Source organism: Xyrauchen texanus, chromosome 3 (assembly GCF_025860055.1).
Source record: "Xyrauchen texanus isolate HMW12.3.18 chromosome 3, RBS_HiC_50CHRs, whole genome shotgun sequence".
NCBI lineage: Eukaryota > Metazoa > Chordata > Actinopteri > Cypriniformes > Catostomidae > Xyrauchen > Xyrauchen texanus.
The window spans coordinates 41,076,574-41,093,028 of record NC_068278.1 but is presented as its reverse complement, the minus strand read 5'-3'; the positions used below and the strand labels follow the sequence as shown (position 1 = coordinate 41,093,028).

General features: G+C 37.0%; 2 protein-coding genes across 2 annotated transcripts in view; one reads left to right on the top strand and one right to left on the bottom strand.

The window, feature by feature from the left end:
• Nucleotides 1–288: 288 nt before the first annotated feature.
• On the bottom strand, nucleotides 289–12,925 carry zgc:110329 (uncharacterized protein LOC550500 homolog). Its single transcript, XM_052111337.1, has 8 exons — nucleotides 12,565–12,925; nucleotides 11,073–11,258; nucleotides 10,891–10,965; nucleotides 10,631–10,726; nucleotides 8,635–8,751; nucleotides 7,276–7,326; nucleotides 6,652–6,768; nucleotides 289–1,869 (listed from the first exon to the last, which is right to left on the bottom strand). The coding sequence occupies exons 1-8, from the start codon at nucleotides 12,649–12,651 to the stop codon at nucleotides 1,543–1,545; spliced, it is 1,056 nt and encodes a 351-aa protein (XP_051967297.1). The 5' UTR covers nucleotides 12,652–12,925; the 3' UTR covers nucleotides 289–1,542.
• A 2,702-nt stretch (nucleotides 12,926–15,627) lies between these two features.
• Nucleotides 15,628–16,455, top strand: part of tacr1a (tachykinin receptor 1a) — a 34,657-nt gene continuing 33,829 nt past the window's right edge. Inside the window, exon 1 of the mRNA XM_052106529.1 lies at nucleotides 15,628–16,034. Coding sequence (XP_051962489.1) covers nucleotides 15,628–16,034 — 407 coding nt within the window. The remainder of the gene's footprint in view (nucleotides 16,035–16,455) is intronic.

Genomic DNA, 16,455 nt, shown 5'->3' with positions numbered 1-16,455 from the left:
ACTGGAATTGTGTTTTTGCAACATCACTAATCAGAAAGACTTGAAAGCGTGATTACTCACTAGCAAATGGTTAACATACTCGACTACAACTAGTCTCTGGACAGTTTCCAAGAATGCACACAATTTATGCAAAAGCCCAGTTACTCACAATAATCAACCCTATCCCTGTTACACACAAGAAACAACCCCAACATAGACGTTTTCACAGCTCTGGTAATTGTTCACTAAATGCTTGAGGCTTCAGAATGCAAAATTAAACTAAGAGACATATTTAAAAGGATAACTCAAGCACATTTTATTCAAAGTCATACTACTGTTACAACAAAACCATAGCTACATTAGCTGGAGCAGAGCAGTCCACCTTGAGCAACATCATCAAAATGTGTATTAGCAAAGTGGTGAGAACGTGAGGTATTTCAAAATGACTTCTTGCAGCAAAAAGGTGACAGTTATGAATAAATGGCAGTTGTAATCATGACATCCTTCAAGCTAAATTTGTCAATTTATCCCATCATCAAACAAAGATACACAAACTACGCATTAGAACAGTTTGCAGCAACTAAACATTAATTATGAACATTATTTATAGACAAATACAATTTCAAGTAGTGTTATACACAAGGCCAGAACTTTTAGTATTAAAAATCATAAATATAAATTACCTGAAAATCAATGTGGCTATTCCAGAATAGCCTGAAGTACAGATGGAATTTTTTTTTTTTTTTGTTGTACGTAAGGCAACACTTTAATAAATGTAAATTTCATGTGTACTTCTTACCATTAAGAAAGAATGCTAAAACGTCACTGAGACAAACACTTTCCCTTTTTAAAAGAAAAAGAAGATCCATAATATTCCTATATGTTGCTTCTTTTCTTAAACAGTTAATAAGGGGTTTGTGACAGCAGTGTAATATAGAAACAGAATTAATAATGCACATCTCAAACTTTTTAGGAACAGTGCATCTAGTGATGAAAGAACAGCTTCTTCAGCCAGTCACAACATTGATAATGAATTCTGAAGCTACAAAATTTTCCCTGAATTGATTGAAATACAGGCATAAATTACGTTTAAAATGCAAAAATATTTTTAAAATAACACATTATTGATTGCCAATAATACTGTACCATATGCAGTATTAATATATTAAAAACAATATGACCAATAAAACAAACAAAAAAAAAAAATAAAAACACCCTTAAACCTTTAAAAATTAGTAACTGAAATTATGTAAAAAATAACTATGATTATGTAAACAGTATTATGAAGTGATATGTTTTTAAACGTTGTATAAATACAAGTCTGTGGAGGTCTCCGTACATTCTAGATTTCCCGTTACCAAATGTTTTACACAAATCTCTCCAAATTTAGTGCCATATCATCTTAAATAAATGAATAATCATTGGTTGGTTCATAACAAATTTACCAACGCGCAGTGCAACTAACAACTATCTCTGTCTCAACGCACAGCGTGAAAGGGCAAACCGTCTATACAAATCACAATCAAAAAAACACAAGATGCAACCCCTCTTTCTGTGTGGTTCTTAAGTGTGATTGTCCACTTCATCCATTCCCATGGGTGACTCGACTCCTTGGCTCCCCAGGTAGGAAGGTGTGAGAGGTATTTTGGACATCTCTTGTTCCAGGTCGAATGGGATGGGGTCTGGAGACCAGGTGTCAGGTTCTGCTACAGGCACAGGTAAGTAACCTCCATCCCGAGGTAGACACATACACCAACCAGCCCCTGAGAGGTCTAGATTGCTGTATTCAAATCCGGCACGTTTCAGGAACTTGAAGTCCACCATATCTACAGACTTACTCATTTCCACCAGAAGATTCCAGAAGGCACAGCTAAGAAGTATACCCAGAAGCTAAAGAGAGACATAAGAGTTGAAAGATGTCAGATATTTTTGTTTAGATAAATTACTCTTAATATACACTCACTGAGAACTTAGGAAAACTATGGTCCTAATAAAGTACCCAACGTAGTTTTCTGCTGTTGTAGTCCATCCACCTCAAGGTTTGACGTGTTGTGCATTCCGAGATGCTATTCTGCTCACTACAAATGTACAGAGTGGTTATCAGAGTTACCGTAGCCTTTCTGTCAGCTCGAACCATTCTGGCCATTCTCCATTGACCTCTCTCATCAACAAGGCATTTCGTCCACAGAACTGCCGATCACTGGATGTTTTTAGTTTTTGGCACCATTCTGAGTAACTCTAGAGACTGTTTTGTTTGTGAAAATAGCAGGAGATCAGCAGTTACAGAAATACTCAAACCAGCCGGTCGGTCTGGCACCAGCAATCACACCACAGTTGAAACATTTTCCCCATTCTGATGGTTGTTGTGAACATAAACTGATGCTCCGGACCCGTTTCAGCATGATTTTATGCATTGCACAGCTGCCACGTGATTGACTGATTAAAAAAAAATAAATGCATGAATAAGTAGGTGTACAGATGTTCCTAATAAAGATCTCAGTGAGTGTATGGATCCAGTTAAAACTATATTGGACTTCACAGAAAACATACAGCCTGTTTGTGAGTGCAACAAATGGATATTTCTCATTGCCCATAGAGAAGACTTAAGCCCAAAGTATACTTCAGTTTTTATATGGAGGCCAAAAGTTTGGAATAATGTACAGATTTTGCTGTTTCAGAAGGAAATTGGTCCTTTAATTCACCAAAGTGGCATTCAACTGATTACAAAGTATAGTCAGGACATAACTGATGTAAAAAACAGGACCATCACAATTCTTTTTTTTTTTTTTTTTTTAACAAATCTAGACAGGCCCCATTTCCAGCAGCCATCACTCAAAGACCTTATCCTTGATTAATCATGATAAATTGCTAATTTGGTAATAGAAAATTACTTGTCATTATATCAAACACAGCTGAAAGCTATGTGGTTAGTTAAATGAAGCTTAACACTGTCTTTGTGTTTGTTTTTAAGTTTTCACAGTATGCAATAGACTGGCATGTCTTAAAAGTCAATATTAGGTAAAAAAGGAAACAGCATTCTCTAGAAACTCGCCAGTCAATCATTGTTTTGAGGAATGAAGGCTATACAATGCTTGAAGTTGCCAAAAAACTGATGATTTCATACAAAGGTGTACACTACAGAGTACTCTCCAAAGTCGAAGGACAACTGTCTCTAACAAGGACAGAAAGAGATGTGGAAGACCAGTTGTATAACTAAACAAGAGGATAAGTACATCAGAGTCTCTAGTTTGTGAAATAGACATCTCACATGTCCTCAGCTGACAGCTTTATTGAATTCTAACCGCTCAACACCAGTTTCATGTACAACAGTATAGAAAAGACTCAGAGGTGCAGGCCTTATGGGAAGAGGTGTGTGAAAAAGTGTGTTATGGATCTTAACCCCATTGAGCTTTTGTGGGATCAGCTAGACTGTAAGGTGCGTGAGAAGTGCCTGACAAGACTGCAGCATCTATGGCAAGTAGGGCTGAAACGATTAGTTGACGTTATCGACAACGTTGGCAATAAAAAATTGTCGACAAATGTTTCCATTGTCGAATAGTCATTTGATCTCATTTAACGTAATATGAGATCACTTTAAACTCTAATGATGACACACAAGAGCAGCACTGCAGTTTGCGCCTGACTGAGGAGAGGAAGAATTACACAGCTCACAGTCCAGATGCACTCTAAACTTTCCAAACAGCTTCAGGTGATGTACATCACAAAGTACAAGGGATTAATCCAAAAATACCAAATACGTAAATACAGAAGCACTCTCGTTGCGGAATAAGAGGAGTCGGAGCTTTTTAAAGGAAACATCCCGGTGCTCCATCTTAAATGTAGTTTTAATGCATTATGGCTTTATTAAAGTTCAAATAATACGGATGCAGGTCATGTAATTAACTACAAACTCCGACTCTGGCATTTCTCTGTGTGGTCAGCATCTCTTCTATGAGTTGCGTGAATGTCCCGATCTAAGGGGGAGAGATTGAAACTGCACCTGGCTGATACATACTCTGTTGCGGGGACACTCATTCCTCGAGCCGGCACTTGCTAAAGCTAGATTATAATGCGATGGCTCGTGATTTATTGCATCATATGTCACTGTGCATTTCTTATCTTGAAGAAAACTGGCAATACGCAAGCTTTATTAATAAGAGAGAGATTGTTTTTTTTTTTTGTGAGTTAAGGAATAAGGATGGATTGAAGAACAGAAAGGTGAGAGAGTAAGTCTTCGCCCCATAATACACTGCAACAAAACACGTTTATGATTTGTTTTGGCTTGATTTCCAATAAAAATATCTAAAATTCATTTAAAACAATGTACATTTTCTTTAGCAGCTATACTGCAGAAGATAAAATTGTTATCTGAGAATGTTGAATATAAAATTAAAATAAAAATATTTTTAAATATCTAAAAATCCTTTAAATGTAGTAGTTGACTTAGTAAAGTAGTCAAATTGTGTCATTTTTCATGTTGTTAATGTCCTGACTATACATTGTGATCAGTTGAATGCCACTTTGGTGAAAAAAGTACCAATTTCTTTCCATAAGAGCAAAATCTGAACATTATTCCAAACTTTTGGTTGCCAGTGTATGTTAGCATAGGCGGTTAATAAATGCGCACTACGACAATTTCTCTACAGGTGTTTATATCGATAAAGATGTCTTTATATTCTTTCAGACATGAGTAATACAAATGCAGGTATCTCCTGTCCACATGCACCTGACATGCACATCCACTGTTGCTGTTGATTGTACCTTTGTATCTAGTTATCCACCTGCATTTACATCATCTTCTTGCACTTCTTAATGAAAACAGCGGCCGAATAGTGAATGTGGTCACCCAAAGACTGCGTACAGAGTATGTACGGTTAAAAAAAAAAAAACAGGCTGCACGGGTACAGTGCTTGAGCACTCTGCTGATAATTACATTTACACCACTTGTCCTGTACATATGTAAACACCAAAGTATACTTTGGACTTAAGGGGCCTTTCACACAGTTGCCTTCATGGTTTTTCATGGCATTGTGTCTAGCATCTTACACAGGAGTATGGAATTTTTTAGATGCCATGTCAGGTTAAAAAGAACGGAAACTTTCAAAAATGCATATAGAGACACCGGTATTCTATTCCATTTGTGGCACATCTAGCTTTTTTTTATTTGTGCAAAAACATATTGGGTCTGTACAGCCGTTTAAAAGTACAGCAGCAAAAAAAACTAAACAAAAAACAGCTTGTTAATTTGTAAGAGTCAAAGAGAGATTGGAAAATGGTCATGAAAAACTGATGTTTTTGGTGCAATAAAAATCTTTACTAACATTATATGACGACCTAAGGGAAATAGATCAATAAAATGTATGATATAACCCCTTTAAATATAGCTAAATTAAGGTCACTGATTCAGCCTAGCCTTCTACGTGTCATTCTTCAAAGCAAATACATTTTTTATCCACTATCAAATATCTAAATATATTATATACCAATACTACTCACATATTAAGGCAGATCATTAATACTTAAATGCATCCTGTGATTTATTACACAGGTTCACGTTCACACACTCCATCATATTTGTGTAAGTGGACTGTTCCTCTGTCCATTAGAAGATTCATGTTTTTGGAGGGATGCTGCAGCACAGCCACGTGGCTCTGTTTTAGTAGAGAGCCAGCTGAGTTAGACAGAGAGGGACCAGCTGGCCAGATGTTTTATTAATTTTTTTATTTTTATTATTTGGAAAACGTTTTCAGTTTGCCCTTTAGAATATTTGGGAATCAAATTATCAGAGTTATGTACTCCCCTTTGGGAATTTGTACTGTATCTGGTCAGTGCAGATGCTCATTTTCTATAATTTATTGTTTGGCAAAGGAGTCTCTAATGAAGGAAGTGTCAAACAGAATAGGTGGTTGCCAATCAAAATGGAAAGGCAGCAAGTCGGGAAAGAGTGAAAGTGCAGTCAGAAAAGATGGAGAGATACATATTGTGGAGGTGAGGGCGTGGTTGAGCACCCGCCTGGAGAGTGAGAAAGCAGTAAGGAGTTCCACCTGAGATGAATTGCTAAGAAGTACCATTTCTATGTTTGCAGTGAGAAAATAAAGTGTCCCAGTCCACAGAGAGACAAAAGCATACGAGAGGCTGCATGTTTTCTATTGTGTTTTGATGCTGAAAAGCCGAACTTTGTGAATGCCAAGAAGCAAAACTTGATTTAAATAGACTGACAACAAACCTCTGTTGAGTGCACCTGGAAAGAGACTCATGTGCGTGTGTGAATTATTAAAAGAACCTGACTCATGTGAACCATGGAATCCGGCTCCCACTTCTTCCTTTTCCTGGGTTTCGGCAGCAGTGTGTCAAAGTTCGTTGACAGACAGATGAGGAAGTTTCCACAGTTCATGAGAGTCAGGTTCTTTAATATTTCACACACAAGAAGTTCGCTTTTCAGCATCAAAACAGAATTGAAAACATGCAGTCTCTCGTCTGCTTTCTCACTCCCATCTCTCATTGCGAACATAGAAATGGTAATTAGCAATTCATCTTGGGTGGAACTCCTTACCGCTTTCTCTCTCTTCAGACAGGTGCTCGACCATGCTCTCACCTCTACACATATAATTTAGGACAAGAAGATACAGGAGATCAGCAGAAAGTACAAGAGGGAAAGTAAGATCTTACAACCTGTGGAAGCCCGACGGCACAGCAAATTCCAATTGTAGCACCAATGTTGTCACCCATCCACAGGTTCACAGCATGGATACAGCCACGCACATGGATAATGCCATCTAAAGTTTCACGCTGTAACAAGAAGAGAAGAAAATCAGATTAATATACGTAGGTGCAGGTGAGCACTGATTCTATGAAGAAAACAGGACAACATCACAACACGAGGCCATCATTATGACATGATGGCCGAGGTAATGCTTGTAATAGCTGTGGTGTGATTTGGTTGGGTTTTATCTACTGAGTAAACAACTAAATGATGCCACCATTACAAATGATTGTGCTTGAAATGGCTATTGGATGTTTTTGTTTTTCTGTCTCAGCTCCTCTAAAGGTAACTTCATAAAAAGGTCTAGTAAATAGTTATATTTCCATGTGTCATTTGATAAAAGAAAAAGATTGAGTATTAAGTAAATATAAGAAGCCATTCCACATCAGTCAGTATTGGATGGCTGGTTGCTTATTATCGCTATTCACTACCTCTGTGTACTTGAAAATGAAACCTCAGAGAGCTAATATTTCTCTACTCTGATAAGAATAAATCAATTGTATTTTGAAATGTCTATTTGGAGCGCCACTCACCTGCTGATTGAGAGTTTTGTAGCCACAGAGTGTGTTGACAACATCTCCGACCTGATGGAAAAATACAAAAACACTGAGTTTGTACATTCCTATTTTTATGAAATACCTCCTTCATGAGAGATATTTGATCACTGGTTATTTAGATCTGTTTGTGCAGAAGGGGGTTAGCTTATTATATTTAAAGTTGTTCTGATGCCCTTATGCTGAATCTCATATTGTAGAATTTCACAAGCAATTTCAGCACAACCTTATTTCCAAATTAATCACCTTTATACAAGAGTGCCACTGTAATAGGCTCCCTGCCCATCAGACCTATCTAATCAGAAAATTAATTGACTGTAAACCTGCCTGCTCCCAAAAGCCCAGTCCAATTCCTCACATACATTTTGCACAATGTGACCTTTACCCTTTGATTTTCCCATCCGTTTCCAAAAATATGACAATAGAGTGGATGCCAGAAACCATGTTATTTGGTTATTTCAAGTGGATTTGTGCATTTGAACATTTGTTAATTGAACAATTTGGCTAATATGATGATGCTACCAATACGAGTTTAGTATTCTGTGCTCTTTAAAAAAAAAAAAAAAGTTTTACCATATTTAAATTCATTTCACAGAATTTCCCTGATTTCCCCCAAAATTAAGAGAAGAAAACAGATTCGCAGCAGTCAGCAGATTCTGTCTGGACCTAGTATTAATTTTAAGTACCCTTTGCCAATTTGACAAGATAGAACTGGTTAATGAGAACATGTCTACGTCCAATATTAAAAAAAAAAAAAGAAGAAGAGATTAAGCCTGATATTAAATTGAAGACAAAAATAGAATAATCTAGTTTTGTATTAAGATAGAATATTCTTCTCATTTAGTCCCAAGGAAGATTTGTTCAGTTTGTTCGGCCTGGGAAGGCCTGTACTCTCTCACTTTATAGCAAGCTGTCATTCCATAAAGAACAGTGCATTAGTGTCCAATCAACGTTCATTAACTCTGAGCCAGAGAGCGAGAGAAAGAAAGTGCTCAAACAGTAAAGAGAACCTTATGGAGCAGAGGGAAGGCTAATTTAATCCCCTTAGTCATGATGCCCTCTACTCTGACTCAGATCACAACTGATGTAGAACAGCATTTACAACACAGCACTTTGAACCCCCCAAAGAAAAAGCTAAAAATCAGCTCAAAAATCACCTCCCTACACAGAAAACCATTGCATAACTGCATATTCTCTTTGGGAACAAGATTGGCAAGAGAGGCAAAATCACAAAAAATGTCCTGTGGCATGGGACTTCTCATCAGAGTCCCGTGTGCAGGGGCGACATACGCATTGATTAACGTATCGTGACTGGGAGAAGAGAACAGAATGACTAACACTTTGACGAATACAGCAGGTAAAGGGAACGCCACAGGCCAAAGGACTTGTGCCATTGCAGAAATGGTACTGGTTTACTTCCCAGTCCTTATACTCATCTCCCCCACAACAAGAAAACTGCAAAGACAAAACAGAGAATGTCATTAAAAAAATAGCAAAAATTTTTCAATTTTAATTATAGTTGGGAGTGATTGTTTTGGTACAAATCAAACATTGTTAAAAGATATTCTTACTATAGCTATTATAGTTCTACATTATAAACACTTACTGAGCACATTCTTAGGAACACGTGTACACCTACTTATTCATGCGATCATATAATCAGCCAATCCTGTAACAGCAGTGCAATGCATAAAATCATGCAGATACAGGTCAGGAGCTTCAGTTAATGTTCACATCATCCATGTGAACAAACTGAATAAGAATCAACTTCATTGCCAAGTATGCTTACACATACAAGGAAATTTACTTGGTGACAGAAGCTTCCAGTGCACAAACAATACAAGACAGAGATAATAAAAAGCAAATAGAAAATAAGTATACACTGTTGGCCAAAAGTTATAAGAATTAGAAATGACTTAGGAGCCAAATAGTTGTTATTAGTCTCCGAATCACAGAATTGCTCAATTTAGATTGCTGTTGCCTTCTTGATCTTTCTCTAGAAACTCATCAGCCAATCATTGTTTTGAGGAATGAAGGCTATACAATGCTTGAAGTTGCCAAAAAACTGAAGATCTCATACAAAGGTGTACACTACAGTCTTCAAAGTCAAAGGGAAACTGGCTCCAACAAGGACAGAAAGAGATGTGGAAGACCAGTTGTATAACTAAACAAGAGGATAAGTACATCAGAGTCTCTAGTTTGAGAAATAAACATCTCACATGTTCTCAGCTGACAGCTTCATTGAATTCTAACCGCTCAACACCAGTTTCATGTACAAAAGTAAAGAGAAGACTCAGGGGTGCAGGCCTTATGGGAAGAATTGCAAACAAAAAGCCACTTTTGAAACAGAAAAACAAAAAGAAAATGTTAGAGTGGGCAAAGAAACACAGAGTTTTATGGATCTTAACCCCATTGAGCTTTTGTGGGATCAGCTAGACTGTAAGGTGTGTGAGAAGTGCCCAACAAGACAACCACATCTATGGCAAGTACTCCAGGAAGCGTATCTGGACAAACTTGACATCTAGAATGTCAAGGATCTGCAAAGCTGTCATTGATGCATGTGGACAATTTTGTGATGAGAACTCTTTTAAGTAGTTTAAGAACTCTGGAAGTGTACAGTACTTTAAGGGAGGGCACGGGCAACCAATAATCCATTCAGCAGTCCAAACTGTCCTTTGTATTCTTCTGATGTCTGATTTCATAGCTGAACAAAACAAGACAGTTTAGTTCTCTGTGAATTCAACCGTGGCATGATTGTTGGTGCCAGACGGGCTGGTTTGAGTATTTCTGAAACTGCTGATCTCCTGGGATTTTCACAAACAACAGTCTTTGGAGATTACTCAGAATGGTGCCAAAAACAGAATGGCCAGACTGGTTCATGCTTAGAAAGGCTATGGTAACTCAAATCACTCTGTACAACTATAGTGAGCAGAATAGCATCTCAGAATGTAGAACACGTCGAACCTTGAGGAGGATGGGCAACAACAGCAGAAGGCAAAGTCTGGCACTTTATTAGGATTGTAGTGTTCCTAAAAAAAGTGTTCAGTGAGTGTATAATAATTCTTTATACAGTATAATTACTGAAATTTTTTTAAAGCTGAATTACCATATATTCAAGACTTGTGAGTATTTATGATGGAACTGAACTTGTTGCTACATCTGCCATGATAATTTTTTTGTGGGATCAGCTAAGTGAATGGGGATTTTAACTGATGTAATCTATGCATTTCTGATGGAACTGATGGGCATAATTAATGGAAGATATGAAGTAGTCTATTTAATGATGGGTATATAATCCAATAGGTATCAGTAATAAAACATTCAAGTAAACAACCTTCTCTTGCACATAGTCCAATAAGTTTTTGAAGTCCAGGTCATCATAGTAGTGCTTTATTCCTTCTCGTATACTGTTCTGAAACAACTTGATTGTCTGAGGACACAGAAAAATGTAACTCATTAGCTCAGAACGTTTACATACAATATTGCCAAAGCATTAATACACAAAAAAATAATAATGACAAGACAAATAATAATGATAAAATAGTAACAAATAACAATAAAGATTAAGATGAGATTAAAATCCCTATATCTTACCGTCTTTTCAAAGATAAGGGCAATGATGAGGCCAAGAGCCTGGAGAGCCAGCAGAACACAGAGCACGCACAGGAACTGCATGGAAATGTTTACTTTTATCAGGGCACAGATAATTCCTTGGATAAAATGGTAGGAGAGGATCTCCCTTAAATAAACACACATATGCTCAGACAACTCCTCACCATGTGCAGCAGAGTCTTGTTGTCCCTGAGAGAGCCCACCATACCCATCATGGACACTGTGAACATGACGAGACCCAGCAATATGAGGACTACAGCAGGAGCCAGAAACACCCCCTCCAGGGTACGATTCTTCTGCCTTTCCACTTCTGCATACACTCCAATACATAACACGCACAGACCTAGTAACTGAGAGGACAGGGACAGTGGTAAAACATCTCTAAAATGTAATAAGATTACATAAAACTAAGTTTACAGAAAAAAAATGAGACATACAACAAATATGTGTGAAGTTCTAATTCAAATATAAATCTTAGGTTTTAGTTCCAACTGGTAAAACAGAGTGATGATTCATGTGTTCCTCAGATGAATCGCTTTAAAACAGATTTAATTCTCAAAGCGCAGTTAAAAAGCACAGACAATGTCAAAGGAATTATGCAAATAGCATGACAAAAACCAAAGATTGATGTACCAAGCTTAATATCAGTTTGTATCTGAACAAATGAATATATTAGTACAAGGCATGCGTTATTGAAAACACTTAATTTTCAATTTTCTTTCCTGAATGTTCTTCCTGGAAGGTTGATTTAATAAGTCTGGTTGGCTGATTAACTTTGTCATCTGCCAATTTCAGTTTCCTGTCAACATCAATTAATTCTCTTTACATTCACAGATGGTTGCATTTTACTGATGTATCTGTCAGATAAAGCAAGTGTAGGATAAAAAATACAAGCCAAGCTTAAAAGGAGAGTGGGGGAGAGAAAAGACGAGAGAGAGAGAGAGAGAGAATCCTGAGAGGCTTTTCTGCTTGTATTATCATGTTCCTAAAACTCTAATAGTAAAGTTACTCCCATAGGGCATTGACATGTTGCATTTCCTATGAGAAGACAGCATGCTCACGATATTGGGTCTAGCAGAATAATAGGGTTTCTTTATTCCCAAAAAATTTGAAATTAAAGTCTAATGTTTGGTGTTCATTAACAATATCAAAATCCTAATCTTGTGGGACAACACATAATTGACTAAAAATTGAACAAAACAAAAAGGGTGACACAAAGACACAGATACTGTATGTCAAAACAAAGCAAAGGTCATTTAAATAATTTATAAAATCATGTGTAATTTGATGAAAATTATAAATAGTCGCCAACAATTATAGAAGCCATAATAAACAAACCACAAAATACAGTCCTTGAGCAGAATGTGACACATGTACATCTGTTTACGTTAGCATAAACAGCGTCCTGCACCTTTAAATCTGTCAGCAACATATTTCATTGCCTTCACTGAGCCACAAAGCTAAATTGAGACGGAGTATAAAAAGTGAAGGTACTAACTTAATAACTATGCTAAAATTATTCCGTAAACACGGTTACTAACATTTATTATTACCGCCTATAAATTCGACACAAAACATCCGCATGCTCATTGAGGGTGTGTGTGAGAAACAAACAAAGCGAGGCTATTGCAGCTTTCATTTTAAACGCTCACTTACCGAGAAAAGCATTGAATAGACATTTAGTGAGAATTTCACAAAATAATAGAATTTAATAGTTTTTCTCCATTCTTCGTAAGATGGCATGGTGACAGCATTAACTGAGTTCAGCTAGCCGGAGCCTTCCATGAATTCAGATATTAGCCGATGTCGCTAACGCTTCATGAGTCTTTGTCCTTACAGAGACGACAGACTGCTTTAAAGACTTTAAGACGCGTGTGAATGCATCATTATCACTTCCTTCGAGAGTTCAGATTTGATGTGGACTCCGTTGACTTGTTTTGAAGAACACATAGGCAGCTGTAATGTGTACGGCAAAGTGTTTTCTCCATAACAACTTCCGCACCACCAAACAACATGATGTACCTGGCCAACCTTTAAAGGGCCAGCAGAGATCTATAGGATAGATAGATAGATAGATAGATAGATAGATAGATAGATAGATAGATAGATAGATAGATAGATAGATAGATAGATAGATAGATCACAAAAGCTGTAAATGAATAGTTCACTATATATATATATATATATATATATATATATATATATATATATATATATATATATATTAAAACATCTTTTCTTCTATGCACACAGACAACACCACATCTCTGGTTGTAATTAAATTTTTCAAAAGTCTTTTTCTTCATAGTGCTCTCCAGCTTTTCACAGCAGGGCAAAAGCTCCCAGCTAATTTATTTAAACATGCTTAAACACGTTTGGAGTATCAGTCACTGCTATATAAATGACATTCATTGACCCATGCCTGAATGAGTTGTAAAACATCACTCTTATTAAGTGTGCAATATTCATGGCCAGTGAATTAAGTAAACACTGTTGTGAAAGGACAAGCCATGTACATGCTTGTAACTGTGTATAAAATCATATAAAGGTTACACAGCAATGACTAAATTAATAGCACATTTTAAGAAATATGATTTGCATATCTTCTGCTTTAGTCACAGATGACAGTATAATCAGTAGCCTAATAGAAATGTACACAAATCAAAACAAGTTCAGGGCTATCTGTCATGAACCACTAAAAGGTAGAAATATAAATAGACTCTGAACATTTACATTTTGCAATGAAGATATTAAATAGTTTCAAAGTATGATAAATGTGCTCCTCCTATTCAGCCCTCCCTCCCAAAACTCAATTAGCAGTTACTTTAAATTTGTAATTGACGTTTTTAAACTTCAACACAGCTGCCATCCTTCATAGATTCAGTTCACCTTTGCAAAAGATGGATGGACAATACAACTAATTTATTCTGGGCTTATGGAAGGGCTGAGATAGTTTTTAAATGAATGAAGGGTTTCCATCGATGCGCTCATTGTGGTCCCTCTGTTACACCTTTTTTTTTTTTTTAACCTCAAGGTACATTTTATGCTAACCATGAGGAGGACAGTTGGTGTGTAATATTACATTTCTGATATTTACCCAGTGGTCAGCCAAATCTTGATTTGTTGAGGGAACTATACTTGCCAGAGGATATTATGTTGCAATCAAAAGAAGGCTGCAAAAGATAAGAACATTAGAAGGATTGTCCAGCTAATTTCTTGGCAACACCAGCACTGAGAGGTTCACATCTGAATTTTGTGAGCAATCCAATTTCCTTCAGAGAATCTTTATCTGGTTAATAAGAAAACAATCTTATACAATCAGTATTCTGTCCAGTGCAAGATCAATGCAAAAAAGCACCAATAAGGAAATAAAAATGTGCCCATATGTGTGGGAGAAATTATGTGTCTGCAGTCCAGATGCTGTCATGATACATAGTTAATTGACATTGATGTGCTGCCACAACAGATTGAAATTGTATGCTTCCCAAAGTCCCACAGAGATTCCTGGAAGAATCTGCAATCTAGGTAATGCATATGATTGACTCTTCAACCCTCCGAAGCAAATTGAACTGATATCAAAAGAGAGGGCTGCTACAACAACAAAGTTTGCATTTTCTGTCGAGTCCATTCATTGAGTTATGACTTATTTTATTATTCATTCAAGAATCAAATGACAAGATATGACACTATACAAAGACCAATCATTTCTAAATCAGAAATAAACAAGACAACTAACAACACAATATACCACAGAGACAATCACAAATCATTTTTTTTTTTTTAGAAATCCGAAAAACATACCCCCCTAGCCGTTGGTTGGGGGAATGATTCACCAAAATGCTGAAAATTTGCTCTGAAAAGGGTAGTTCTCTTGGCTGGCTCTGAGTCATTGAGTATCAAAACATTTATTTTTACGTGGACTCATACATGAATAATGCATGCTGATAGAACAATCACAGGGGACATCAAATGTTGTGCTTTTACATTCAGGTTTTTGGATAATGACTTTTTCAGTTTTATTTAGATTTGTTTTATAACTCAACATCTACATTAATAATCTGGCCCCTGAATTTGAAAAAATAAAAAAAGAAGAAAATTCTAAGCACTTTAAAGCATATTTTCATCATGCACCCTGTACTGGCAATTACAATAAAACTGGCGTGACTAAAGAATAAGTTGATCTGTATTCATGTGGAACCACCGGGTGGAGACCGAGAGCTTTTATTTAACGACTCCTGTCTGACTCCAAGTTTAGCGCATATGTTGCCCTCTGAATCATATATGAAGATTAAGCAAATGTCGCATTTAAAAGAGAGAAATATATTCCCAATAATCTATTCATTTTCTTTCAGAACCCCATGTTCCCAGCCCATGCGCGCGCGCGCGACTTCTCTTTAGGCACGCGCTGCGCACTTGGCAGGGACGCTCAGAGTGAGGTGTGTGTAACCAAGAGCTAAAATTGGTTTCGTGATGAGAAAAGTGAAGGAGCAAGCTGTTGCGGTCGCTTCTCCTGTTTTCTTTAAAGGAACACGGGACTCTGCCCTGCTTATCACAGAATACTTCGGAATACAAATCGGAACTCTTTTTTCGTGCTAAAACCCATTTATATATTTTTTTCTTTAATAAGGGAGCATGGTAGATAGAACAATAATGCCACGTCCTACCAAATAGCCCCAAACATTTAAATATATATATATATATATATAATTCTCAATAGAAATGGATCCGCTCATCACTTCCACTGAGTTTCCAAGCAATTGGACAAACGACTCCATCGCACAGAATGAAACCGAGATAAACTGGAACCAGTTTGTGCAACCAGTTTGGAGGATAGTGCTCTGGGCAGTAGCTTACAGCACAATTGTCATCGTGTCCGTGGTGGGCAACATCACAGTGATATGGATCATTTTGGCGCACAAACGAATGCGAACAGTGACGAACTATTTCCTCGTGAACTTGGCTTTCGCTGAGGCGTCGATGTCCGCATTTAACACGGTTATAAACTTTGTCTACGCCGTGCATAATGAGTGGTATTTTGGGCTCTATTACTGCCGATTTCATAACTTCTTTCCCATAGCAGCTGTCTTCGCGAGTATATGTTCCATGACTGCGATTGCACTCGACAGGTAAGTTCCTTCGTAACCTCTCACCTGCAACATGCACGCGGTATGCGCGCGAATTTCACTAGTGCGCGCGAGAACTGTCTCAGTTGATTTGGGCTTGTACAGAACTGGTAGCCTACTGATGTAGGGACACTTACATGTTCTATTCAACTGAACGACTTTCAATTTCTGGTAAAATGTATCTTCATAAGAGAAAGTAGCCTAAACGTTATTTTACAGGATACTTTCATTGACGTTCATCAGTTAAAAAACTAGGGCTAAACATAATTGTCGACTTTAGATTAACTTTATATTTGCCAAGTCTGATAGTAAGTGGTAGCCTACAATGGTCTTCCCTTTAACGTTCTAGGCTACTACATAATTAATTAAAATTAGTTATTATAGCAGAACATTTTATATTCACAAAAATGTACTGTAGGCTACT

What these genes read in the sequence shown, in the direction of transcription:
- zgc:110329 (XM_052111337.1), bottom strand. Translation starts at nt 12,651, where the DNA reads ATGCCATCTTACGAAGAATGGAGAAAAACTATTAAATTCTATTATTTT. An exon ending in TCTATTCAATGCTTTTCTCG is followed by an intron (nt 11,259 to 12,564) that starts GTAAGTGAGCGT and finishes CTGTCCTCTCAG; the next exon opens with TTACTAGGTCTGTGCGTGTT. An exon ending in GTGCCGTCGGGCTTCCACAG is followed by an intron (nt 1,870 to 6,651) that starts GTTGTAAGATCT and finishes GTCTCTCTTTAG; the next exon opens with CTTCTGGGTATACTTCTTAG.